The 26,849-nt window shown below is 38.6% G+C and overlaps 2 protein-coding genes across 5 annotated transcripts; one reads left to right on the top strand and one right to left on the bottom strand.

The window, feature by feature from the left end:
• Nucleotides 1–427: 427 nt before the first annotated feature.
• LOC130471898 (uncharacterized) lies at nt 428–2,975 on the top strand. Its single transcript, XM_056842252.1, has 3 exons — nt 428–552; nt 1,316–1,491; nt 1,687–2,975. The coding sequence occupies exons 1-3, from the start codon at nt 428–430 to the stop codon at nt 2,973–2,975; spliced, it is 1,590 nt and encodes a 529-aa protein (XP_056698230.1).
• Nucleotides 2,976–3,786: 811 nt separating this feature from the next.
• Nucleotides 3,787–11,868, bottom strand: LOC110775637 (uncharacterized). Of its 4 annotated transcripts, XR_008918977.1 has the most exons (4): nt 11,543–11,867; nt 5,407–7,469; nt 4,929–5,305; nt 4,095–4,821 (listed from the first exon to the last, which is right to left on the bottom strand). XR_008918977.1 is itself a non-coding variant. In XM_056826977.1 (3 exons), the coding sequence occupies exons 2-3, from the start codon at nt 5,588–5,590 to the stop codon at nt 4,992–4,994; spliced, it is 498 nt and encodes a 165-aa protein (XP_056682955.1). In that variant the 5' UTR covers nt 5,591–7,466; nt 11,543–11,868; the 3' UTR covers nt 4,095–4,991. The 4 variants fall into 4 exon arrangements, 2 of the variants coding, with proteins under 2 accessions (XP_056682955.1, XP_056682954.1); XM_056826977.1 differs by having other exon boundaries at nt 4,095–5,305; nt 5,407–7,466; nt 11,543–11,868; XM_056826976.1 differs by having other exon boundaries at nt 4,095–5,305.
• Between the last annotated feature and the right edge of the window lie 14,981 nt (nt 11,869–26,849).

Raw genomic sequence — 26,849 nt, 5'->3', positions numbered from 1 at the left:
TGCAACATAAGGAAAAGAGTTACGAAACCATGACTAATTGGAACAACTGACCTTTTAGGAGTGTTGTATAGGGAATAGTTTCGAGAAGAGTCCGGGCGCATCGGAGTGTGGGGGAACACTGCTTGTGGTGCTTGACTGGCCAAAGGAACCGCCATTATCTTGGGAGGTGCTCCTGGTGCTGAAGTGACCAAGTTGACAACGGGTTGGACAACTTGCTGGGAGAAGAGTTGATCCCAGGGGACTTGGGTCGTCGGTGTTGGTCTTTGTGCCGGAGACGAGATGGGTAGGGGCATCGACATGGTTACCGTTGGAGGAGGTAATGGACGAGATATCGGATTGGAGACGGGCGCCGACACCATGGTGGATGTCGTCGTGCCGACTTGAGATAAGGTGACTTGGGCAACCGTTGTGGAAGCAACGGTCGCGGATGTACCTGCAGAAAACGTTTGAGCTGGAGGGGGAGGCAGCCAACTCGGATTTGAGCGGGGCTGACTTGGCAGCGGCTCAAATTCACGGATCTGCTCGAGGATTGGGCCTCCGGTTCGCCAAAAGGTACATGGAGGGGGTGATCAGGGGCGACGTCCAGGTCCAAGCGGCGACTCAGCCCAGAGGTGTCTCGCTGGTACTGGAACCTAGACCCGGTGGCGATGGAGGCAGCAGATCGGACTTGGGACTGCAGTGCTTCGTTCTCCTTTTGGAGGATGTTGATACGCTGCTCCATGGCTTCAAAACGACGAGTGATATCGTTGGATGAGCTAGCATTGCCGGCCATGGTGATTGGAATGGTATTATCGAGCTGCTTTTGATTGCCAGCCCCACGGTGGGCGCCAAATTGTTTTGGGCAAATTCTACTTAGAGTAGAACTTGCCTTGATGATGGTGCTAACTATCGATTGAGCAAGATAATTTAGAGTGACAAGAGTAAGTTGTAAAAGCATGGAATGAGAGTATGATTATTACTGAATATTTCGTATATGTAAACTGATCTAGCTAAGCCATTTTATAGGCATTACATAATAAAATGTAACGTACAAACATAAATGTACATAAATGGGCATTAAATAGGTAATAACGGCTTGGTTAGGAACGCTTTGTAACCGCTACCTTTCCCTTTAGCCGTTGAGAAAAAGATGGAAGGGTGCTTTGTCACGCCTTGCTGATTGCCACATATGCTCCACTTGGCATGTCTGACCACGTCATCAAGAGGGTATTTTCCCCCCTAACACTAACTATCCCATGAAGTCAATCATGAGGAAACCTGAGTTATCTGGCAGGATGTCCAAATGGGCCATATAGTGAGGTTGCTACGACATTAGGTATGAACATCGCACAGCCATCAAATCGCAAGCTCTTGCAGATTTTGTGGCTGACTTCAGCCCGAGTATCCAACATGAAGTCGACAAGGAAGTCAACATGCTAACCGATGATGGACTCTCATCCACATGGACCCTACACACTGACGACTCCTCCAACATACGGGGAATAGGTCTAGGTATTGTGCTAAAGTCGCCACAAGGGGACACCATATTGCAATCTGTCTGTTGCGAGTTCAAAGCTACCAACAATGAGGCGGAGTACGAAGCCTTGATCTTAGGATTGTCACTAGCACTCGACATGAGCATCCGTCGACTCGAGGTACGTTGTGATTCATTATTGATTATCAGTCAGATTAACGGTTCGTATGCAGCAAAAGATTCTAATATGCAGGCCTACCTGGAAATAGCAAAAAGGCTCGTCAACAAGTTCGATTCATGCACCCTGCAACAAATACCAAGAGATCAAAATACCCAGGCTGATGCCCTAGCTAACCTTGGCTCAAACATCAAACCCAAGCTTACCTGCATCCCCGTAGTCCACTTGATGTATCCATCCATCACAAAAGACAACTTACCCATCATTGAACAAACTCCACCAACCCAAATGCCCACATCATGGCGCGACCCCGACATACATTGGCTCAAACACCATACCATCCCACCTGGAATCACCCACGAAAAATCCTTCCATATGAAAGCCTCCAGGTTCATCCTAATCCATGGGGTACTGTTCAGAAAATCAATTGCAGGACCATACTTGAGGTGCTTAGATCATGACGAGATCGAGTCGACATTGAGGAACATACATGATGGTGAATGCGGAAATCACGCTGGAGGACGAAGCTTAGCCCACAAAACTCTAACCATGGGATATTTCTGGCCAACTATGAAGAAAGACGCAACCACCTTCTCCAGGAAATTTCACCCTTGTCAAAGGTTCGCGTCCATCTCTCACCAACCTTGTGAAGAGCTCCACCCCATCTTGTCCCCTTGTCCCTTCATGAAGTGGGGAATGGATATAGTGGGTCCCTTACCACAAGCGCCAGGGCAACATGTCTTCATGTTAGCAATGGCCGATTACTTCTCCAAATGGATCGAAGCAGAAGCATTCAAACGAGTCCGAGATACTGAGGTCATCTCATTCCTCAAGAGGAATGTCCTTAGTCGTTTCGAAATTCCCTCTGAGATCGTCTGCGACAACGGTTCTCAGTTCATCAGCAATAAAACCAAAGAATTCTGTGGCAGGTACAACGTCACCTTACACACCTCAACACCGAGGTACCCTCAAGCAAATAGCCAGGCTGAATCAAGTAACAAGATCATCATCAACAACCTCAAAAAGCGCCTCGATGACGCCAAAGGTAGATGGGAAGACGAACTACCTATGATCCTTTGGGCAGACAGGATGACACCCAAGACAGCAACCAATCATACTCCTTTTTCTTTGGTCTTTGGTTGCGAAGCTGTCATCCCTCCCGAAGTCGAGCTCCCCACAGCAAGAAGTAGTTTCATGACACCAGGAATGAACGACTCAGTCCTGTCCTACGACATCTATATCGTTGACGAACTCAGGCAAGCAGCACTAGTCAGGATGGCATCCTACCAACTGGCAGTCGCAAACAGTTACAACAAGAATGTAAGAGTTCGAGTATTCCAATAAGGAGATTGGGTTCTGCGCAAGGTCTTTCCAAATAAGAAGGATCCTCGACAGGCAAGTTGGCCCCGACCTGGAAAAGACCCTATCAGATTGTAAGACGAACAGGTCATGGCGTGTACGAGTTGGTCGATAGAGACGGTACATCCATCCCAAGGAGCTGGAACGCAACACACTTGAAATTGTATCATTTCTAAACATTTTTTAAATCCACTCTCTTTAGTTTTCTCTAACACAAAGGGAGACTGGTGTCTATCGACATCATGTCGACATCCCCAAATTGGGAATAGCACGACATATTCTCGACCCGAGATGATCCCGAATGCAATCACGATAGGACGCAACTGAAAACGACAACAAATTCAGATAAGTCCCATATCTTTGTCTCTCTCTTACGATTTTTTTCCTTCATTATCATTACTGAATTAGGCATCGGAGGGCCGTTGGCCACCCCAACGGCCAACCTTGACGCCATCATCTCATTTTGCAGATCACAACATGAAGCTGACACGAACAGACACCTAGGAGGAACAACAAACATACACATACAATACGACTTCATCTAGTACTTCTTCTAAACTCTTTCTTTTCCTCTTCTTGTCGTAACTTCGTTCTATTTCATGTCGCTCTATACTGACTTAAGCATCGGAGGGCCGTTGGCTCCACCAACGGCCAATCCTCATGCTCTGCTATGTTGACAGTATGAAGCCCACATGATGACGGATTCGACAAGAAGAGGGTAGATTGAATCAAGTTGAAATGCAAACACAAGGAAACAGATTTGAAGTCATACACGACAAAAACATGTTCGACCAAATAAGAGGAAACTTCGTCATTTTATTTCATATTTCTCGAAATGTTACACACTTGTACAAATTACATATTACAACTTTACAAATTACAAACTACAATTTAGGCCATAACAAAAATGCCTGACACATTACATTGTACATTACATACACATTGGAATACATATTTACATTATGCTACATTCCACATCTCTCACTTTGCAGCATCTCCCCTGACAAGCTGGAGGCGTCGCCAAAGTCAAACTCGAGGTAAGCACATCGACAATGGCCTGAAAAACAAAAACATACAAAGTAAATTTTTTCCAAACACAAGAAATTCACACAAACCATACTTAGAATTAAAAAGTCCACAAATATTTACATGACTTGCCCCCTTGGACAAGCCCAAAACACACACAAAAGGTTGCCGCCATTAAGACGAAACACTGCCACAATATTTTTTAACCTCTTCAAAGGCCAACCACAAAAACCATTGTTTAAAAACACCAGTAACCATTAAAATGTTAACTTTTTTTAGGGAGGGGTGACAGAGCTACCCCTGAGGATCTGCTGGACCTGCATTCTCCCCTTGTTCGCCATCGCCTGGTGCCGCCACTGTCTCGGCATTGGGGCTAGTTGTTGTTGCACCCTCCTCAACGTCCTCTTCATCGCTAACGACACCATGGGAGACATACTCCTCGGGGAATGCAGCGTTGAACCGGGCAATATCCTCCTCTGGAGTCAAGTTCACATGTCTGCCCGCCTTGAAGTCTTCCATCATCTCAGCCTTCATTTTCCAAGTGTAATAGCCAGCACACTCGAAAGTCCTCGCCTTGACTTTGGAAAGAGACGTCTTCAGCTCGTCAACCTCAGCAGCCAACGTCTCCTTCTCGGCATTCAACGCAATAATCTCAGAGCATCTCAACCTTGGTCGTTGCCTCCTTGGCCACGCCACCAAGTCGACCAACCTCCTGCCTAGCTTTCTTCATGTCATTTTTCATGTTTACTATCTGATCTTCTAAAATTATGACATGATGGCGAGTAGCCAAAGCTGATTGCAGGGCCTATGTTGACAGGAAAAAGAAGGAAAAAAGAAGACACTTTAATCACTATATGACGACATGAAGACGGAATATTCTAATAAAAGCTAAGGCGCTAAAGCGGGGTATACCTTCCAAGCATCCGAGACGCTCTCAACAGTTGCAGCAACTGGTGACATGCTCTCTTGACTCTCTCAGCTGGACGGCATCCACAGGCGGTCGACTTCTAGCCAAAGCTGGTGTTGAGGAGCGTCTGCCGACCCGAAGTCGTCAGGGAACTCAACTGTGAGCTTTCTCTTCCGAGTTGGAGGCGGCAACTTGAACTCTGCAGCAAAAGATGTTCCCATCTCCCCAATCACAACAGAATCGTTGGAAGCCTTTAGCGGCCTCCGAGGTGACACCACAGTGACGGGCTTGGGCCGAGACACACTCCCTAGTGCCTCCAACCTCTTCTTCAGCAATGCATCCGCAGAAGGAGCTTTTCCAGAGCGTGTCGAAGGACCAGTTCCTGCATAAACATTATAGATGACTCAGTCTCGTTGAAATAGTTGTAATTTATTGTAAAGGGCAACGAACCCAAGTTGTATGCTAACTCTAACCCATTTTTACCTGTTGATGTCGACATATTTGCAGGCTCGGAGTTTTCCTCTTCCTGAGAAAGTTCCTCGCGTTCGAACTTGATGCCACAAAAAGCTCTGTCCTTTAAAGGAACCCCCAAAAGTACAGCAGTCTTTTCCACCGCCTTAGCACCGACTCCAACAGTGTCGACTGATGCCCCAACAAAAACAAACATGTGAGACAAAGTCAAATCAACAAGCCCAAGAAACACAAAAACAACAAAATATACCTCTAGCCATCCATTCCCCCGTCAAGAAGTCGGAGTCGAGCCCTAGACTAGCCAACTCCACAAAAAAGAATCGACCCATCCACCCGCGGTCGTTCGACTTATCCGAACCCAGGTGAGCCTGTCTATCATCCTTGATATGCAACAAGTACCTACCAGCCCCATAATTTTGGACCTTGTAAGTATAAACCAGGTCCTCAACCGGGTTCCATGTCCAATTGACCGGCCAGATGGTCAACCAGATGCATTACTCGCCAAACTTGCGGCATCAATTGCGCCGGCGGCACCGCCAGGGTTTTCAAAACTCCCCTCACCAGCGGAGTGAAAGGGTTAGTGTACCCAATTTTGAAGGGGCACTAATAAAAGCACACCCACCGTCCGATGTCCAATCGGCCCGTTCGTCGGGCTGCGGCAACCGAATCACCACCGACGAAGGGAAGCCACATTCTTCCTCAGCGCCGCCACGTCTTGCTTTCCCCAAGTGGCCGGCCGAACATTATTCTTATCCAGGATGTGGGTAGGGCTAAAATTCGGCCCTTCGTCTAAATCGCACTCTACCACTACCCTTTTGTTCTTCGCGCGGGTGGATTTCATTCCCATCCTCTGAGACATAAAGGGATTTGAAAGAAAAATGGAAGAATATGGAAGAGGAGTAATTACCTAAGGAAGAGAGAGAGAAAGGCACCGGTTGCTTTTTTCGGGAATGAGGAGAGAGAGAATGGAGAAGTGTGTGAAAGTGGTTGAACGGACGGGCGTATTTATGGACGCGGATGGGCGGTTGAACTCTCCAAGAATCATCATTACACTAACGCCGTCAGCATTGGGGGAAGCAAGGGGCAATTTCCACCCTTTTCTTGTAATCAAGGAAAACCCATTTCTCCTTTTTTGAACTTCCCGGAATAAATTCAAAATGGGTTTTGGGGACAATTGTTAGGGGGGAAAATACCCTCTTGATGGCGTGGTCAGACATGCCAAGTGGAGCATATGTGGCAACCGGCAAGGCGTGACAAAGCACCCTTCCATCTTGCTCTCAACGGTTAAAGGGAAAGGTAGCGGTTACAAACCATTCCTAAGCAAGCCATTATTACCTATTTAATGCCCAATTATGTACATTTATGTTTGTACGTTACATTTTATTATGTAATGCCTATAAAATGGCTTAGCTAGATCAGTTTACATATACGAAATATTCAGTAATAATCATACTCTCATTCCATGCTTTTACAACTTACTCTCGTCACTCTAAATTATCTTGCTCAATCGATTGTTAGCACCATCATCAAGGCAAGTTCGTCTCTAAGTAGAATTTTCCCAAAACAATAATCTCATATATCTGTTTAGATTTTCTCGTGCAAACTTAAAACTACCTAAGGAATCCACGAATGCAAATATTTTCTCATTCAGATTTATTTCTCTTGATCCTTAACTAGAAGTACGCGCGAGCTGATTCTAAACTAAGTTAACTAAGTTGGCTTGGGGCGGATACGTATGCAATCCAAAAACGGATTCGGTCCAAATAATTTGCAAAGAATATATAACGTTGCTAAAAACACGCTTTATTGAAATATGAAATAACAAACACTTGCATCGCGAGTTCGAACAAAAAGAATAAACACACCAACAAAACGGAAATAAACTAAAGACATTACACAAATGAAAGGGGCACAAAATACCCCGAACTATCCTAGAGCATTTACTCTAAATCATCAGAATCACCAAACAACGCCTTATGGAAGTCAAACGCCTTAGTAGAATCTTTCGCTGCTCCCACGTCGACATCCATAGATGCTATAGCCTCGCTCACCTTATCAACATTTGCATCACACTACTACAAAAATGGGAAAAGAGACCCTTTAGAAAAGACCCCTTGGTCGACATAACGGCTCTCTTTAATATAAGAGATCCATTATTATAGATAACGGCTCTCTTATGTGTCAAATGTTCCACTTAGAAAAAAACAAAAGACCCGTTATCTTATTTAACGGGTCTCTAGTGCATAAATAAGACCTTTTATTTTCCGCACAAAATAAAATAAAAGAAACAACAAACCTGTTATGTTACTTAATGGGTCTCTTATATATCAAGGACCCACCACCTCTCATAAAAATAAAAGTAAAATAACAAAAGACCTGTCATTTAACATAACGGGTCTCTTTTTTCATTCCTGGAGCCAAATTTCCGCAAAACCCGATTTCACCCTAGCTTTCATTTTTGCCTCTTCTTCTTCCCTGGATTTTCTCCTTTGCCATCCACCACAAGACTATTCATGAGGAGTTCCTTAGCAACTCTCACTCACCGGTAATTAACTATCTCTTCCTCTCTGCTCCTTGAATTCGCCAGCCATCGCTCGAGTTTTCTTTGAACACAATCATATCTGACCTCAACTCGTCGCCAAGCTATCTCCTCGCTCTGCCGCTTCCTCTGCACTCACCAAAATACAATTGCTGATAAACCTAAATCATCCGGGTAAGTTTTTCGTCTCCAAAGATCTTGATCATCTTCCCGATGTCTCGCTTAATTGAAACAATTTATTTTACCATCTAAAATTTTCGATTTGGATTGAATTTTTACTCAAAAATTGCGTATTCTCTTATAAAAAATTCACATTAAGGGCACCAAAAGAGACTACATTACAACGATTCTAGAGTGTAAGAAGTCGCCAAATCGGTTGGTTGTTGATGAAGCCGTCAATAACGATAATGCAATTGTTGTTATGCGTCCTGATACCATGGAAAAGGTTCAGCTTTTTCGCGGCTATACTGTTCTAATCAAGGTATAATTTTTATCATTGATAATGTTTTATTTGGTTATATTGTTGTAATATCTATTGTTTCTATTGTTGTATTGTCTCTTGATGTTCCACGTTTTTTAGGGTTATGAGAATTTTGTGTGTTTGAAGTTCTGTTGGTTAAGTTATTTGAGTAGAGCTTCATACTGGGGTGCGGATAGTGAATCTGATACTCATAATTTGATTGAAGAGGTTGTTGAGATTTTTTAGGACTATGTATGATTTTAGTTACTGGAAATCTTTGAGTTTTTCCCTTTATTGAAGGGTTTCGGGGAATTTCGCTAAATATGTCATTTTGTTTACGTCTACCAATCAATTGCTTCTTTCTCATGAGTTTTTGACCTATTTCCGTTGTAAGGTGTTAATTGTTTATATGTGAAGTTGAAGGTTTTGTTGTTCACCGAAAAAAATGGAAAAGGAAAAAAATCTCCTCACCTGGAGGGTTCTTGTGTTTGAAACGATTAAATAAATTTGCGTAATTGGACTTGGAGATTTTTATGGGTTCTGATGCTAGAAGCTTGTAAAATTAATTCTGAGGAAGTTGGCCAACACCGGAGAAATGGTAGCCATTAACAAATAATCCATTAATTGGTTTCTTAACTGCTACATCCTAGTTTGCTTGTTTTTCTTTGCACTACTCTAGTTTCCAGTCCACATCTACGTCCCAGCCAGCCAATCAACAGGCCAATGACAATTAAAAAATACTTGCAATTTCAATATCTACAAGCAAGTTTACGAGACAATAATGTACAGACTAAAGAGATATCATGGATGTTAATGTCATCGAGCATAGAAAAAGGCTAATGCATCCTATTATTCCTATAATGATAGAATATACTACTATTTTCTTGCCTCCAGTATGCAAAGTGTATTTCTAATGAGAGGTATGTGAACTGGTTCAGACACAAAGCACCTACGTTACTCCGACACTTCGTCTGACGGCGTGTGTCGGTGTCGACACGACCCGACCCGCGACACGACACTCGACACGTGTCCGGGGAGGTGTCGACACCGGTGTCGAAAAAGAGTCCGGAATGCAGTGTCGGAATCGGGTGGAGAGAAGAAAAGAGTAAAAAATTTCAAAACCCTAGATCTAGCAATTAGAGGTCGGGGAAGGCGGGAGAAGAAAAAATATATTAGGGCTTTTGTTGGTGAAGAAAAATCGACCAACATGCACTCTTTTATTCTTGTTTTCATCGATTATTCACTTCTTGTATCAGCCATGGCTATGGCTTGGCGTCTTCTTTCTTCTTCCCGTTAGTTTTTCCGTTTTGTTCTTTTTTTTTCTTTTACCCTTAATAAATAACTACGGAGTAGGTTGTGGGTTTTGTGGGGAAGTGGGAACACCCACGTGATATCTTTACCAAAAAAAAATCTCAACTTGCAGCTTTTCTGATTTTTATTTATTTTTATTTATTTTTAAATTTTGTTTTAACTTTTAAAACCTTTAGGACTGTTCAATTTTATCCATTTTTAAACCCTTTTACTGATCTTCTATCGTATTTTTAAACGTCTATAGAATTTTTTTTTTATTTTAACTTCAATTGTTTTTATTTAATAACCATTTTATATTTTATAAAAAGTGTCTATTTTTTACCCGACACTTTATAAGGGACCCGTGTCTAAAAAATAAGTCAAGATACTCCTTTGACCGTGTCGGAGTGTCGGTAAATATTTGGATCGAAGTGTCAGATACTCCGACACCCGTGTCCGATACGACACCGACACCCGTGTCTGAGCAACATAGCAAAGCACTAAAAGTGTTATGATCAACTGCACTAAGTCCCAATAGTGTCAAGAAGGTATATAGCGACCAAATCCTCAGTAGTTGTTAATTGTCCATCAGATTTTCTTCTCCTTCCAGAAAGTTTAGTCCAACTAAACATGACTGTAAAACTCAATCCTCAATTGACAGATAAAAAAGTCGGTAGTTAAAACCAAATTACTAAATATAACCAAATTCCTTACAGAACCAAGCAAGTACTTGAGAAATTAATTTAACCCAAAATCAAATTACAAACAGCTTAATTTTGATTAATTTACAATTATTAGACGATAATGTTGATAGTTAAAAACCTAATTTTAACTTTCTAAATAAAACATTCTAAAAACAAGAAATCCAAAAATATCACACCCAACAACACAAAAGGGGCGATAAATTTTAAAAATAACGGATTATATAGAAAAATCTGAAATTTTAAGATTGTACAGAAGTTGATAAATAGAAGATTATATCAAATAGATAGAGTAGGTGAGATAAAATTACCATCATAACAGGTAAAGCAGCAGGAAAAAAATGGTAGATTTGAAAATGGCAAGAAATGGAGGAGGAAGCGGAGCGCCGATGTAGTAGTGCCGGCTAAAATTCGGGATTTGAGTATTGTTGGAGCTAGGTTTTGGGTTTTTTGCAAATTGAATGGGCAAAGAGGGTGGAGCTGTGAGAGCCCATGACTGTGAGGTCTTCAACTTGAATTCAGGAGAGCAATGGTTCAAAAAAGAGAACTACTCGCACCCGATTTGATGATTGTAATTCTTGAATTCAATGAATCCATACTTTCCCAGAAACCTAACTACCATTGAAATTAAAACCTCCAAAATAATTAAACTAAAAATAAAGATTATTATTTTCAGAAAATTCAAATTAAAAGCTACAACATAGCTACACATTTACACCATAAAAATCAGGGAGGAACTCAACCTCAGTAAACACTCAATATGTGTTATATTAGGAAATTCTCTTAAATCTCCTTCACTCTATAACCCTCTCCTCCGCAATCAACATCTGACAGCAATTATATCAACGTACTACCACAAAAAATTAAACAAAATGCTTACATTCTTTTATCACCAATCGAGATAATCGACAATGTGAAGATTTCAACCAAATTAAACAAATAGACAAACACTTACAGCAGAATTAGCTTGAATCTACCATTTTTACCGCATAACAATATAAGGAAACCCTAAAATTCCCGATTAAATGGAGAAAACAAAGAGCAACTTCAAAAATTCAACAAAATCTTGTCGATTAAAAAGCAAGGTAATGGAGTGAAATTACATAACAAAGGAAGAAGAAAGTAGAACCAAGGGTTTAAAGGGGAGAAGAAAATCACCTAGAGCCTGAGTAAGGAGACGAGTAGAGGTGTCGAAATCATTGCGAATGGAAGCAACTTTGACATATTCGAAGTCGAACGAAGCTCAATGTATAACTTTTGAACAAGATCCGCCATTTGATTGTATGCTCTTACATTGTCGGTATATTTCCTCATCTTCAACCATACAGATTTGAATTGTCGGTATATTTCCTCATCTTCAACCATACAGATTTGAAGAATAATGCGAACCCTAAAAGTGGAACTAGAAGAGAGGAAGGGAGTTCCGCCGGAAGTGAAAATGAGGGGATCTTTTTAATCCTTTTTAATGTATGCCAGTAATTGTAATATAGTGTCCCTTGTTTTATTATTTCCTATTAACAGGTGATATTAAAATTTTCTCGTCAATTTTTAAGAAAAAATAAAATAAAATTAAAGAGGGATACGTGGCGCCTGCTTTATGTGCGACACCAACACTTTTTTAGTCTCACTTTATATCACAGGGGACACTAAATGTTTTCATTTGATTTTATAAAAAAAAACATAGGTGTCGCCTGTTATTAATTCTCCACACCAAAACTTTTAGAGTCTCACTTCTAAACGGAGGCGACACTGAAAGTATCTCATTTGAACTTTAAAAAAATTATTAAAATGAAAATTAAGAAGAATTGGTATCGCCTGTTACTAATGTCCGACACCAAAACTTTTAGAGTCTCATTTTATTATACAGGCGACACGCTAGTCTCTTTGGAATATCTGCTAGCAACTTTACGTGTCGCCTGTTTTATAAAATGGGACTTTAAATGTTTTGGTGTCACAAATTAATTTGAGGCGACTCTAAAAGGAGGACTTATAAGGTTGTTTTTGTAGTAGAGAATATTCCTACTAATTCTTTTGGGTGGATGTGGATTTTAGGGTCTGTTTTATTGGGTGCATATTAGGTCCTTTTTGAGATTGGGGAATATCGGGTGAAGACCATATTATCTATCTAGTTTTTTCTGGGTCAAGTGAGACTTTGACGAGACCCTATGCAACGAGCTTGGTGGTGATTGATGTCTGACGTTTCAAAGCATATAAATTAGTTTTAGATGTAGATTGATGCGGTGACTATGTCGAGCTATAATTTAAACTGGAATTGAAGGGATCAGTAGATCTTTTTGATTGTGACAGACCTGTAAACTTTCAACTGTTCTCCTACTTGAACTTATGAGTAGGAGATGTTGAGTATTTTGAATCCCTTTCTCTTATCTTTTGATGTTGGATTCACCAAGTTCTCCATAAAAGTACCTATGATTATGACAGGAGAGCTAAAGAATTGTTAGTTAACTATTGCAATATCCGTTCTGGTGTTTTGAGAGACAAATAAAATATATTTGAAGGTCTGACTTTTGCGTTCGATTTTTTGGACAATTTCGAGGGAAAGAAAAGGAAAGACCCAATCTGCATTGTCCTTGCTGATAAGACATGTGATGAACCAAAGATTAGAATGAACAAGGTTGTGAGATCTAATTTGAGAGTGCGACTTGGAGATGTGGTTTCTTTACACCAGTGTCCTGATGTGAAATATGGGAAGCGTGTCCATATTCTTCCTATTGATGATAGCAATATTGCGGGTGTCACTGGAAATCTGTTTGATGCATTCCTGAAGCGTGAGTTTTCCTTTACCATAGCATTCAAATTTTCTTTTTCACTTTTTATATGTTCTTGATTTATGCCAAGTTGTGATTAGAATTGTGAGAATTTCTCATTGTTTGTCAAATCGTAAAGAGGGTGAATAATGTAAAGTGTTTAGCCGATTTTCATTTAATTTAGAATATGTTAATTCTGGATTTTGTTAGGTTCTCTAATTTCTAGTGTTATACCATAGTTTATCTTTGCGATTTTGTGTTTAAATGTTTTTCATGAAATTGGATTTCATGATTTGGTTATTTTTTGGTTAGGTTTTGCATTTTGGCGGGGGAAAGTATGATTTTTTCGTTGGAAACTAGCAGATAACTCGGCCGACAATCCACCAACAACACCAGAATCTCCAATATCCGTCGGCTTTTCAACACCAGACTCTCCAGTTTCCCGAGTTTCTTCATGATAATGGTAATCTTTCAACATTGACAATTTATGCAATAGTAGTTCGTATTGCAAAGTTGTTGGGCTTCTTTATGATACTGGTAATCTTCATTTAGGGAAAGAAGGGAAACATATGCAAACTAATTGTTGTGAGTATCATTTTCTAGACTACTAGACAACATTTGGGTAAACCTGGTTATTCTCAGGTAGTTTTATTTGTTTTAAAGTTAATTTGAAGTATTAACACTCTTGACTGCTTTATTGTACTCCTATACTGGGACATGATTAATGTACTTTGTTTAAATTAAAACGGTCAAGTAACATAGATGTAGTTGGTTCAGGATATAGTTTGCAGTAGCTTGCAGGTACAAGTTGTAGGTGTCTTTACATATGTGTTCTTTGATTTTCTCTAGTATTGTTTTCTTCCCAAATTCTATCCATTAGAGTTTTTCAAAAATAATTAGTGTATTCATTTGGCCTTCTTCTTAGCGTGGTATTTAGGAAAGCTGCATCTGAGTTGCTATAGTATATAGCTTCTATGGACTTTAATGTGGTTTCAGTACGTGGATGTACTTTGAGGGGTAGTGTGAGGTAAACACCACAGGTAAAAATAATTAATGAAACCAGTATTTGATATACTAACATACATGAGTACCTGAAATAGAAAGCTAATCTTGACAGAAAATAACTAATTCATATTATTTAATTAGGTAGATGATTAGATTTGTGTTCTGAATTTTTGCTTGCTATTTAAGTTCATGATTTATTGATATGATGTTTTATTGATTTGTCGTTAATGTATTTTATTGATTTATTGATCTGGTCATTTGAAACTAATAACCAAATCATTTTATTGCAAGCCTGATTGAAAGAGGTGTTTGCAGTAACATAGGTGATGATTTATTGATTTGAAATTTTTTTCATGATCAAATAATTTAATGTTGCAATTATGACCCCATGCAGAAAAGCCAAATGGATCTGAAATTAGTACTGTGAATGCAAGAACTATTGTTGTTCCAATTAAACCCTTAATTTCTATTCGATTTCCCCAATTTTCCACAACCCATTTGTATAATCAACTTAAAATTTCCAGATAAATGCTAGTTAAAAAATATACTTCATCCGTTCCGGAAATATCGCACCATGGTTGACTTTTACTCCTTTAATCATTACTTTGACTCTTAATATCCCAAATCGTGTGCAAGTAAAAATTATAAAAAATTAATATTTAAAAAATATGTATCCATACGAATCTAATATGACCCCACATGACTACGATTTCCGTACGTATGGATCACAAAAAATGGCCAAAATCGTAGTGTAAATAGTGTAAAAAAAAATGGTGCGATATTTCCGAAACGGAGGAAGTACTAAATTTGAATTGAGCATTTAATATACTGATGATGAAGATTTGATTACCTATTTTGTTGTTTTTCAAGTAGGGCTTATGGTTGAGGAAGCCTTTCGATTTTGAAGTTTCACGGTTTTTAAATAGAGTATTGTTGTGGACTTTTATGTATGATAAGGAGTGTCGGACAAATTGGATTAGTTAAGGATTGTTTGTTATAGTAGCAATTTATAACTAATTAAGTCCATCACAAAGCCCAAATTTTTATATGAGACTGTCCTCACCATCAACTGATGGTGAGACCAGTTCACACTTGCGAATTTAGGCATGTTACTTTTTTTATACGGAATAGTTTTAGGGTAGATACCTTCTTAGTTTAGGTATGTTACTTCTATAGTTTAGACATGTTACTTTTTTTAATTTAGGTATGTTACTTCTATAGTTTATACATGTTACTTTTTTTATACGGAGTAGTTTTAGGGGAGATACCTTCTTAGTTTAGGCATGTTACTTTTATAGTTTAGACATGTTACTTTTTTTTTTTAATAATTTTAGAGGAGGTATTTTTTTAGTTTAGGTATGTTACTTCTATAGTTTAGACATGTTACTTTTTTTTTTATACGGAGTAGTTTTAGGGGAGGTGAGGTACCTTTTTAGTTTAGGTATGTTACTTCTATAGTTTAGACATGTTACTTTTTTTATACGGATTAGTTTTAGGGGAGGTACCTTTTTAGTTTATGTATTACTTCTATAGTTTAGACATGTTACTTTTTTTTTTATAATTTTAAATGAGGTACTTTTTTAGTTTAGGTATGTTACTTCTATAGTTTAGACATGTTACTTTTTTTTTTATACGGAATAGTTTTAGGGGAGGTACATTTTTGGTTTAGATATGTTACTTCTATAGTTTAGACATGCTACTCTTTTTATATAATTTTAAAGGAGGTACTTTTTTAGTTTAGGTATGTTACTTTTATAGTTTAGATCTATTACTTTTTTTTTATATAGTTTCAGAGGATGTACGCTATTGGTTTCGCGCTCGTCACACCATCAAGTTGATGGTGTGACTGGTCTCACAGGAGACGCGCTGATCACAAAGAGATATTGAAATTAAAGGTAAAGAGGTTACTATAGGAGTTGATGAAGTGTATTTTTGTGATAGTTAATGCACAATTTATTTCTTTATTGCTTGATTTGCCACCTTTTATTTCTGATCATGATGATTGTAGGAGGTTGAATATTCTGTCGCTCTTTCTTTGACCTCTTGTAAGCGACTGCTTTAATTTGTAGTTGTACTTCTATATCATCCCATTTAATATGTCTATCATTACCCAAATCTTGACACTATGTAACTATGTACATGTAGTTTCCACTTTGCATTTACTTTGTGCATTATGCCTGTTATTATGATGTTCATTTGATCTCACGTAATTGACTCTTTGATGACCAGGAGGAGGACCGAAAATGAGTTATGGAAGAAATGCAGTCACAAACCATTGGCATTGTCAAGAGGATGAAAGACATAAGTCAAGTTATGCAAACTCCTGAGAAAGTGATAGACTCCCAAGGAGTCAGTCCCGGTGAAATCAAAGGTACTGTCGATTTTAAATCAGTCTGTGTAATTTGGTATGTGACTGACTATAGGTACCTACTATTCTTTTCAGAGCCTTTTGGTTATGTTACTTTGCAGATATCTTGGATGAGTTTCAAGATCATGTGGATTCAATCTTAAGTGTTTGGACCTTTTATTCAAATTTAAGCTCCGTTTCAAGCTATTTCTAAGTCAAGTTGCTATCTTCCAATCCCCCCTTCAAACTCAGAAATTAGGGATACCTAATATGCTTAAATTTACAGATAGGTTAACACCAGGTAAAAATTCTCAAAGTCATGACCTTAAAAGGCCAAAAGTATGTGATATCATCCCTTCTAGAAAGCTCCAACCTATATGCCTTGATCTCATTAAGCTTGTATATTTATCCTAATTTTTTACAACAAAAAATAAACTATAAAATCTTTCTGAGTGAATTCTCTTCAATTGCTTAACCCTAACAATAACCCCCAAAAAAACCTAGGAAAGTTGAAATTTAAACAGATGACGGATAACCCAAACATAATGCGAATTATGAATTTATATGCCCGTTATTTTTAGGTCCAATTAAATGAAACAACAAAAATGATTAATTAAAAAATGAAGAAGGCATAATAGCAGTAGGCATATCTTTCCTGTTTCTGTTGTTCCTGTGAACACGATGAACAATTATATCTCTTCCCACATTCTGATCTTCTACGCAATTATTAATAAACTGAGGTCAGCCCTAAAATCTCCAAAAACCCAACAAAAAAGGGAAAATCAAGCAAAAATAAGAAGTGGGTAATCAAATTTGTCACTCAAAATTAAAATTGACAAAAAAATCTAGCTCAAAGAACACAATAATTCAATGAATAACTTTATATTTACATACAGAACATGTCTACAGGTATAGACGGTAGGGAGCCTAATTATTGAAAATATCTCCAAAAAACCGTCGTTTCAGAAACTCAAAAAAAGGAATTTAAAAGTTGACCCCTGTACCATATCTGTTCAGTTTGAAACAAAACCCCATGAAACCCACCTCAAACCCCATTAAACCCACCTCAAACTCTTGCTTAAGTGAAGATTTGAGATCTTCATACATCAAAAAAATAGACATTAAATTTAACAAATCACAATATCAAATAAAAATTAATACTTACTTCATAATTTAATAAATTTTGAAAAAAGAAACCTCTTTTTGGCTAGAAGCAGTACCACACATATCAATAACTTCCATGTCAGTCTGAACCTCGTACTTCTTCCATAACTTGAACTTGTAAACTGAATTAAGGATAATTTTCAATAAGCAAGAACCATAATTAACAAAAACCCAATTACCCAACAACACAAATTCACATTATAGATTCACAAAATGTAGAACAGAATTAGAATTGAAACAAAAAAAAAACAGAAGAATTAAAGTTCAAGTAAAAAGAGTAAGATATTTTTTTTCCAAAAACTACCTGAATTCACCATCGGAAACCCGTGTCTAAAAATCGACCGAGCGTCAATCATCTCTTTGACAAAGCGGGGTAGAGAAAATTTCGTTGGCTAAAAGATGTCAAAGAGATGGTCTACAGCAAAGTTCTCATCTCTTTGACAAATTGCCAACGAAATTGCTATAGAACTTTTAGCCAACTAAAAATATTCATTTTGTCATTTTCATAAGTCCGATTATACCATAATTCAAAATTCACACCAGAATTCAAAGTTCGATCATACGACAAATCACAAATCATGCCGAGAAAATCATGAACTATATACACGTTTTCGAAATTCGCGATTATAAGGGGCAAAAAGTAATATCAATCCACTAAAATCGAAATCAAAAGGATAAGTAAACTTTAAGATTACCTCAATATTATTCCAGATTCAGAACCTGAAAGAGGAATAGTCCCCATATTATCACCAGATTTAGACGCCACAATGTAATCTTCTTATCATCTCCGGCACTTACAACAACCAAATCTGCCCAAACCCAGAAAATCAAATTCAAAATCAAATCAGCTTTTAATTAAAATTCTGTAGAAAAAAAAATAGGGGGAAAACTAATTGGTATGATTCCACTTGATGAAGTTAACTTGGCAAACGGGAGATGGAGTGTAATTGAGAGAGCAATGATCGCCTGATTTGACAGAAGCAAAGTGATGGTAGAGACGGCTGAGAAGCAGGAGGAGAGAGAAAGTGGTGAGGTTTGAAATGAGAGGCGAAGACGGCGAACAATTTGGGTTTGAGTGATGCAAACCTCTTTTCCAAAGGGTATAATGGACTTTTTGAAAGGGGACACGAAAAGTAATGTTACCAAAGTATCCTTCCCCTCTTGGCTTATATAATAGAGATGTACTACCTCCGTTTCTGAAAGTTCTTTACGCTTTGGAAAATGTGTCCAAAGTATAAAAACTTTGACCGTAAATTCTCACTGTTATATACATCAAAATGTTACATGTAAGATCTTGTTAGATTGGTCTCGGTATGTATTTTCAGAATATCAATTCTTTATAATTTTTTCACATACGAAATTGGATATATTAGTAGTTAAATATTACATTGGAATTCGTGCAAATAGTAACTGTAAAGATCTTTTTGAAACGGAGGTAATATGAGTTTATATGGACTGAAATACTACCAGAGGTTTATAAACAGTTTGTTGTTGATGAGGTTTTACCTACTTTGTTAACGATTGTGGAACTTTGCATTTACTTAATTACTAATTATGTTACTTATTACAGTTTTTTGAAGAATTTTTTTTTGTTCGAGACATGTGGGTCGAACATTTGCTCAAGAAGAAGCAGATGAAGAAAACGGTGATGATAGCATGGAAATAGCTCCATGAGTTTTTGGTTCCAATTATTGGTACTTGGGGGAATAATAATAGACTTTGTAACATTATTTTGTTGTTTTTACACTTTTGGAAATTACAATGTTTGTAACATTATTTTGTTGTTTTTACGCATTTCGAAATTACGATGTAAAAATCCTCCGTTTTAAGAAATTATAATTAAGGTAAACCTCTTGCCTTTTTGGAGATTACAATTGGATTATTACGAAATTATTTCTTCATAAATGTAGTCGCTTAGCAGCGGGTTTAATGGCCGCTTTTGCTGAATTAATTTTTTTTTTAAATTAAATGAAAGAGACCCCCTATCTAACATATGGGGTCTAAATTTTTTAATAAAAAAAAATTAAAAATAAATCAAAGAGACCCCTTATCTTACATACGGGGTCTTAGTTTGTTGGATCAAATAATATTTAAAAAATCAAAGAGACCCCATATCTCTAATAAGGGGTATAAATCAAAGAGACCCCTTTTATGTTAAATATGGGGTCTGGATTTTTTTTAAACATACCCCATATCTCTAATAAGGGGTCTCTTCCCCTTTTATATTATTTTTTGTATGGTTAACGTAAAAGACCCCTTTTCTTAAATAATGGGTCTCTTGTTTTTAACAAAGAGACCTCCTCTAGATGGGGGGTCTCTTTATAAAAGAGACCCCTCATCTAGAGACCCTCTCAAACAGGGTCTCTTATGCCATTTTGGACGGGTCTCTTTGCCCATTTTTGTAGTAGTGTCAACTAAAGCCTCAACGGGAATCGCTACAGAAACAGGCACAGTAATACTAGGGGCTTCGACTGCTACACTTGCAGAAACTGAAGTCTTCTTGGTCCACGCCGGCTTCTAACCTTTCTCACGACGACGACCCTTACTTGGAACCAATTCAACATTTTTGACGGGCGCAGTAACATCACACTAAGTAAACCTGTGTCTAGGGCGATGATATACATAGGGATGCTCAGCCCTACTTTTCCTTTCTGTCTGCCTCCTCTGGGTTCTAGCACCGGCATCTCGAGACCCTAACAAAACTTCTCGATCATACTTGGGCCTATTAAGTGATTATAGTATCTCAGCAAGTTCAGCACTACGAGCTTGGGCTCTCTCTGCAGCATCATCTGAACTCATCCAGAGGTTGTAATTTTCAGATAAAGCGAAATTTCCCTCTGTAGTAACATTCCAACGGAGCAAGCAATCATAACCTTCTTCCCACCCCAAGAGACGCTAACGAGAAAAAGAGCTGATGTTTAGTGGAGTGGTATCCACAAAGGGGATAACCTGCCGATGGTTATACAGCCTCATAACGCTGTACGGGAACAAATAGGTGGGATGCACTAGCCCTGCAAATAATAGAAAACAGCGTGTCCCATCCCACCTGTCATAGACTGCAGACCCCACCACGGGATCACCCACTTGACGTAACAGAGACCATGAGTAAGATACGAAGTACACTCCGCTTCATTCTCTCCTTGGTGTAGATATACTTCCTACAACCAAGAGCCCGAGGACAATAGGTCCTGAGATCAGATGGAGCTTCTAGAATCCTCGGTCGTTCCATCAGCCATATCTAAGAAAAAAAATATAAAGAAACAGTAATCAGTCGCCAAAGTTTTCATCAAAATAAAAACGAATCGAGCAAAAAAAACAATAAAGAGACTGAAACAACAGCAACGCTAGAAATTTCAGCACAAGAAATTCAAGCGCTGGAATATTCCAGCGCTGAACATTAAAGCGCTAGAATTTTCCAGCGCTGCTATATTGAAGGAAATAATGCCCTTGGTCCAACTATGCATTCAATGTTAAGTCTAATAAATGCGGTTCAGTATTAATTAACAAGTTAATAATTCAGTGAGATCAAGTGAGCTGAATGCCTGGCTAGAGGCCGCTTCAGTTCAAGTGAAATTAATGATATTAATCAACAGCTTACTCTTGACTGAACCCGTAGGGCCACACAAATAGTACGTAAATGGATCAAGTATTTAATGGCATTAAATACTCCATCTATGGATATTCGGAATCGACGGATCTTGGTTCCAGTGGGAGCTGAGATCGTCAAAGGCAAGCAAATGAATACTCCGGAAACGATGATATTGCCGGAAACGGAAATATGGATCGTATCGGAAATATAAATATTATCCAAGTCGTAGATGTTGCCGGAAACGGAAACATGGTACGTATCGGAAAATATTATCGGAAATAGAAATATTGCCGGAATCGGAAATATTGCCGGAAACGGAAATATTGTCTGAATCGGAAATATTATTGGAATCGGAAAATAATTCCGGAAACGGAAATATTAAATATTTGTTCGAAACGGAAATTAATTCCGGAATCGGAAATATTAAATATTGTTCGTATCGAAAATGAATTCCGGAATCGAGAATTTAATCGGAAGCGCATCGTACGAATTAGCATCGGACGAGGCCTGCCAGACGAAGGCCCAGCACAAAGCCGGGGCCATCGCCCAGCAAGCCAAGCGCAACAACCACACGCCAAGCATGCGACCAGGCCCAACGCAAAAGCCAGGCCCAGCCGAAGCTTGGGCGCGCGCGGGGCTGCGACGAGTGGGCTGGCGCTGTGCGTGGGCCGCAAGATAAATTAATTAAATAAGAGTTCCACTAGGATTCTAATTTAATTAATTCGTATCCTAGTAGGATTCCAATTCTCTTTCCATACCCCTATAAATATGTGGCCTGGGTTCACAATTTATAACGAGTTTTCAAGTATTCAAAGTGAGTTTTTGAGAGAAAAATTCAGTCACATACCTTGCCTAAAAGTGCCGAAATTATTAGTACCTTAAGGGCGATTCTAGTTGGTCAATCTTAAGGCGGATCCGGACGTGCTGTGGACTATCTACGGAGGGACGACACTTGGAGTCCTAAAGACTTGTTCTTGTTCGGTTCGGGCGCAGCTAGGGAAGGCACGCAACAAAGAGTATGCTTCTAAACTATGCTATATGATTATGTGTAAATAATATGTATTCCTTGCTTAATGGTTGTTTCCGCATGATTTATGAATTGTCATATGTATCATAACCTAACAGTGGTATCACGAGCCTCTTATTATTTTCATAATCTAAATTGCATGAACATGGTTAAATATTACAAATTTGCAAGAATTAAAAGGGGTGATTAATTTTCGTAATTGTTAATTAATTGCAAATTGCGTTTATTTAATTATACGTACGCAGTTTTTCGGCAGTTTCTTCGTTACTCATCCAAAATGAGTGATTTTTGTGTCAATTCCGCATGTAAAAGGCATTCTAAAATTTTGACAAAAGTAGTATTTTTCGGCCGAACCCAGAATTCTCAAATTCGAAGCCTAACTATGAATTTTCGAAGGTTTTAGTTTTTCGAATGCAAAATTTCGTAAATTTAAGATGTTAAATTAAATATTTGCAATTCTTGTTGGTAAATCTTGAATTTTTGATTGACCTACTGTATATGTTTAACAAGTTTGAATGCCTAGCCTTGTTAATTATGCAATCTAATTTGTAATTATGATTAATTTGTTGAAAATTAGAATAATTTAGAATTAATTTGATTTTCATAATTAATTATAATTTAATTAGATACCTATGATTAAAAACCACCATAAAAATTGTAAATTTATGATAAATTTTAAATTTTTATGACCTAGACTTGAATCCATGTTAATCGGAAATCAATTGAATAATAAATTTTCGATTTTTTCGCCCTAAAATTATGAAATTAATATTATTTATTAATTTGTCATTAATTTTAAGTATAAATTTTTTAAATTTTATGCGATTCGTTCATATAACTTGCACGCACAAAGCAATGGACGCTACGTGTTACCCTTAAGGGGTGTTGTATAGTGCGGGCATGTGACGACGAGCAAGGGAGCTCGTCGCCCATGCGGCACGAATGCAATGAGCAAGGGCATGGTGCACGAGCACAAGGCAGCAGCCCTGCCTTGTGTCGTGGGCTATGAGCAATGGACGAATGGGCATGGGCGAAGGCAAGGCACGGCAGTCGCGTGTGGGCAGCAAGCGAGCTGCGCCACAACGCACACTGCCTCGCGCAAGCGCGCGCAGCCTCGCGCGCAGCGAGCGCAAGCTCGCGTGCCACGAGTGCTGCGCCCAGCGTCGATGCCGCGCGCAGCGAGCGCTGGCTCGCACCAAGCGAGCGCTAGCGAGCGTGCACAGCATGCGCTGGCGAGTGCACGAAGCGAGTGCTGGCCCGCGTGCAGCGAGCGAACGCAGCGAGCGATGGCTCGCGTGCATCGAGCGCTGGCGCGCGCGCAGTGAGCACATGCTCGCGTGCATCGAGCGCTGGTGCGCGCGCAGCGAGCACCAGCTCGCGCGATGGCTTGCGAAGGGTAGAAGCAGCAACTATGCGACGCAGCGCATGGGCCGCGCGCACATGGCCAGCGATGGCTGTGTGCGTGTGGCCCATGGGCGTGTGATGCGTGAGGTGTTTGCGTTGCGATTAGATCGTTTTGAAATTTTAATTAGAAATTTTCAGTTTACGTAATTTTAATTAATTTTAAAATTAATAATTTAAATTATTTTCTTGGATTTTAATTTTGAATATTATAATTATAATAAATTTTATTTATTCTAAATATTTTACTAAAATTAAAATCATGAATTAATTTAAATACGACTGAAATTAAATTAAATTTTTTTTTTTTTTTTGGATTCAATTATAAATTTATATAAGCTTTAAATTTTAAATAAATTTGTATGTTTCCGGTTAGACTAGAAATACATTTTATGTTTAAAATTAGTAAAGCATATGAATTTATTGGTTTAAGTGGGAGAGCTTTTAGTCATAAACTCTTGATTAGGTCTACAAATCCTTAAGGTTAAAACAACTTGATTAGAATTAATAAGGACTGAATAATTGGTAGATTATTGGTGCCCTTGATTAATTGCTGCAAATGTTTACGTGATGCATAATGTGTTTTACTAACCAACTATGTGGGCCATTCATGATAATGAATGGGTGAATGGTATATATTGTATATGTACTGTTTTGCAGGTTATGAAGTGACTAGTATGGCCCAAATAGGATAGAAAATATGGTCTGCGTACCATTAATTTGAATGTAATTGGTCTAAAGTACCAAAGTCGTTTTTCAATTCAAATATGGTCTGCGTACCATCAACTAGTTGTAATTAGTTTTAATTATAGCTTATCCTATTTGAAGAAAATGGTGCCTCCCACGGAGATTTTCGAGACGGACTTTGAAGTTGAAGCTTCAAGATGAAGTCGGGCCATACTAGATCACATTTATCTTATGCATGCTTTAAGTTATTTATTGCTTTAAATATGTCTTAATTATGCATGAGATTGTGGCTTGATTATGTTGCATGATTAAGGATTTTAGTTCACTTAAAATCTAACCAACATAGTAAGAGCCTTAAGTTCCAAACTTAAAAATTGAGTTAAAAGGTGCCATGCCAAAATATACACTTGCTTGGATATCTTTTACATCAATCTAGTAATAGTTTTCGCTCAGCGAGGTGTTACTTATTGGTCCTAAAGGGGCAAGGTACACAAATAATTGTGAGTACATGTTAGTTTTGGTGAAACTCAACGATCTAAGTAAGGAGTCCTTTTATGTCGTGGCAAAATCGATAGGTTTACCTAATAAGTTCTTAGACGTACCTATCAACCAAGAATAGTTTCTAGACTATTAGCAAAAGGCTTTTGCTTACCTAAGATGTTTTAGGATTAAGTCGACAAACTGTGCTTAGTTCTTCAATGATTTTAGGATCTTGGAATCATTTTATTCACACCTGCCGGAACACATAACTTGAATAAAATGCTTAATAAACATTGAATTATGCATGTATGCTAGAATTTAAGTTTATTAAGAGAAACTGTGAATGGTTATTTATTTGTTTATTCTTTTCAATTGTAGTTTTTAATATGGCAAAAACCAATTCATTCAACATTCGATCAATTCTCGAAAAGGAGAAGTTGAACGGGAAAAACTTCCTTGACTGGCAAAGGAACTTGCAAATAGTTCTTATGCAGGAAGAAAAGGAGTATGTCCTAGAAGAGGCGATGCCCGAAGCCGCAGGCGACGGGGTCACTCAGGCAGCCCTCAATCGTTGGATTGATGCCAACAAGGATGTGAAATGTCTAATGCTCGCCACCATGAGTGCGGATCTGCAGAAAACGTTCATCAACTCAGATGCTTTCACAATCATCAGTGAGTTGAAGAACATGTTCCAAGATCTGGCTCGAGTCGAAAGATTCGAGACTCATAGGCAAATTCTTGAGACCAAGCTTAAGAAAGGCGAGCCCGTAAGTCCACATGTTCTCAAAATGATTGGACTCATTGAGAATATGAGTCGGCTGGATCAGCAATTTTCTCAGGAAATGGCTATAGACACCATCCTCCATTCTCTTCATAGGGGGTATGATCAGTTCAAACTGAACTACAGTATGAATAGTCTGGACAAAACGCTCACTGAGCTTCACGGTATGCTGAAGACCGCTGAAAAGACGCTCAAAAGTGATAAGCAGGATGTGCTTATGGTGCGTGGGGGCAAGTTCAAGAAATCTGGAAAGAAGAGGAATGCTAAGAAAGGTGGCAACAAGGCCAGCCCAACTAAGCAAACTGGCGCCAAATCTGTAAAGAGGAAGGTCAGTCAACCCACTTCTGAATCCGAATGCTTCTACTGCAAGAAGAAGGGGCATTGGAAGAGAGATTGCTTGAAGCTAAAGGAAGATCAGAAGAACGGAACAGTCGTTCCATCTTCAGGTATTTTCGTTATAGACTGTATACTTGCTAATTCAACTTCTTGGGTATTAGATACAGGTTGTGGCTCACACTTATGTTCCAATCCACAGGGACTAAGAAGAAGTAGAAAGTTAAGCAAGGGTGAAGTCGACCTACGAGTGGGAAATGGAGCACAGATTGCTGCATTAGCTGTAGGAACTTACTATTTGTCGTTGCCCTCCGGGCTAGTTTTGGAACTGGAAGAATGTTTCCATATTCCAAGTCTTACTAAAAACATCATTTCAGTTTCTTGCTTAGATGCTAAGGGATTTTCCTTTTTAATAAAAGACAATAGTTGTTCGTTTTATTTTAAAGAGATGTTTTATGGATCTGCTAGATTAGTCAATGGATTTTATTTATTAGATCACGACAAACAAGTATATAACATAAATACCAAAAAGGCCAAAAAGGATGATTCAGATCTCACCTATCTGTGGCATTGTCGATTAGGCCATATAAACTTGAAACGCTTAGAAAGACTTCAAAAGGAAGGAATTCTAGAACCATTTGACTTAGAGGATTATGGTAAATACGAATCATGTTTACTTGGCAAAATGACAAAGCAACATTTCTCTAAAGTTGGAGAAAGAGAAAATGAACTATTGGGTTTAATCCATACAGATGTATGTGGACCAATGAGTACAAATGCTAGAGGTGGTTTCAACTACTTTATCACTTTCACTGATGACTTCAGTAGGTATGGTTATGTCTACCTAATGAAGCATAAGTCTGAATCCTTTGACAAATTCAAGGAA

The sequence above is a fragment of the Spinacia oleracea genome, chromosome 4 (assembly GCF_020520425.1).
Source record: "Spinacia oleracea cultivar Varoflay chromosome 4, BTI_SOV_V1, whole genome shotgun sequence".
In the NCBI taxonomy this organism is placed as follows: domain Eukaryota; kingdom Viridiplantae; phylum Streptophyta; class Magnoliopsida; order Caryophyllales; family Amaranthaceae; genus Spinacia; species Spinacia oleracea.
Note: the sequence above shows the minus strand (reverse complement) of the source record. Positions and strands in the feature narration are given on the sequence as shown.

What these genes read in the sequence shown, in the direction of transcription:
- LOC130471898 (XM_056842252.1), top strand. Translation starts at nt 428, where the DNA reads ATGTACCTGCAGAAAACGTTTGAGCTGGAGGGGGAGGCAGCCAACTCG. An exon ending in GGCCTCCGGTTCGCCAAAAG is followed by an intron (nt 553 to 1,315) that starts GTACATGGAGGG and finishes CTACGACATTAG; the next exon opens with GTATGAACATCGCACAGCCA. An exon ending in CATACGGGGAATAGGTCTAG is followed by an intron (nt 1,492 to 1,686) that starts GTATTGTGCTAA and finishes GTTCGTATGCAG; the next exon opens with CAAAAGATTCTAATATGCAG.
- LOC110775637 (XM_056826977.1), bottom strand. Translation starts at nt 5,590, where the DNA reads ATGTTTGTTTTTGTTGGGGCATCAGTCGACACTGTTGGAGTCGGTGCT. An exon ending in AAATATGTCGACATCAACAG is followed by an intron (nt 5,306 to 5,406) that starts GTAAAAATGGGT and finishes ATGTTTATGCAG; the next exon opens with GAACTGGTCCTTCGACACGC.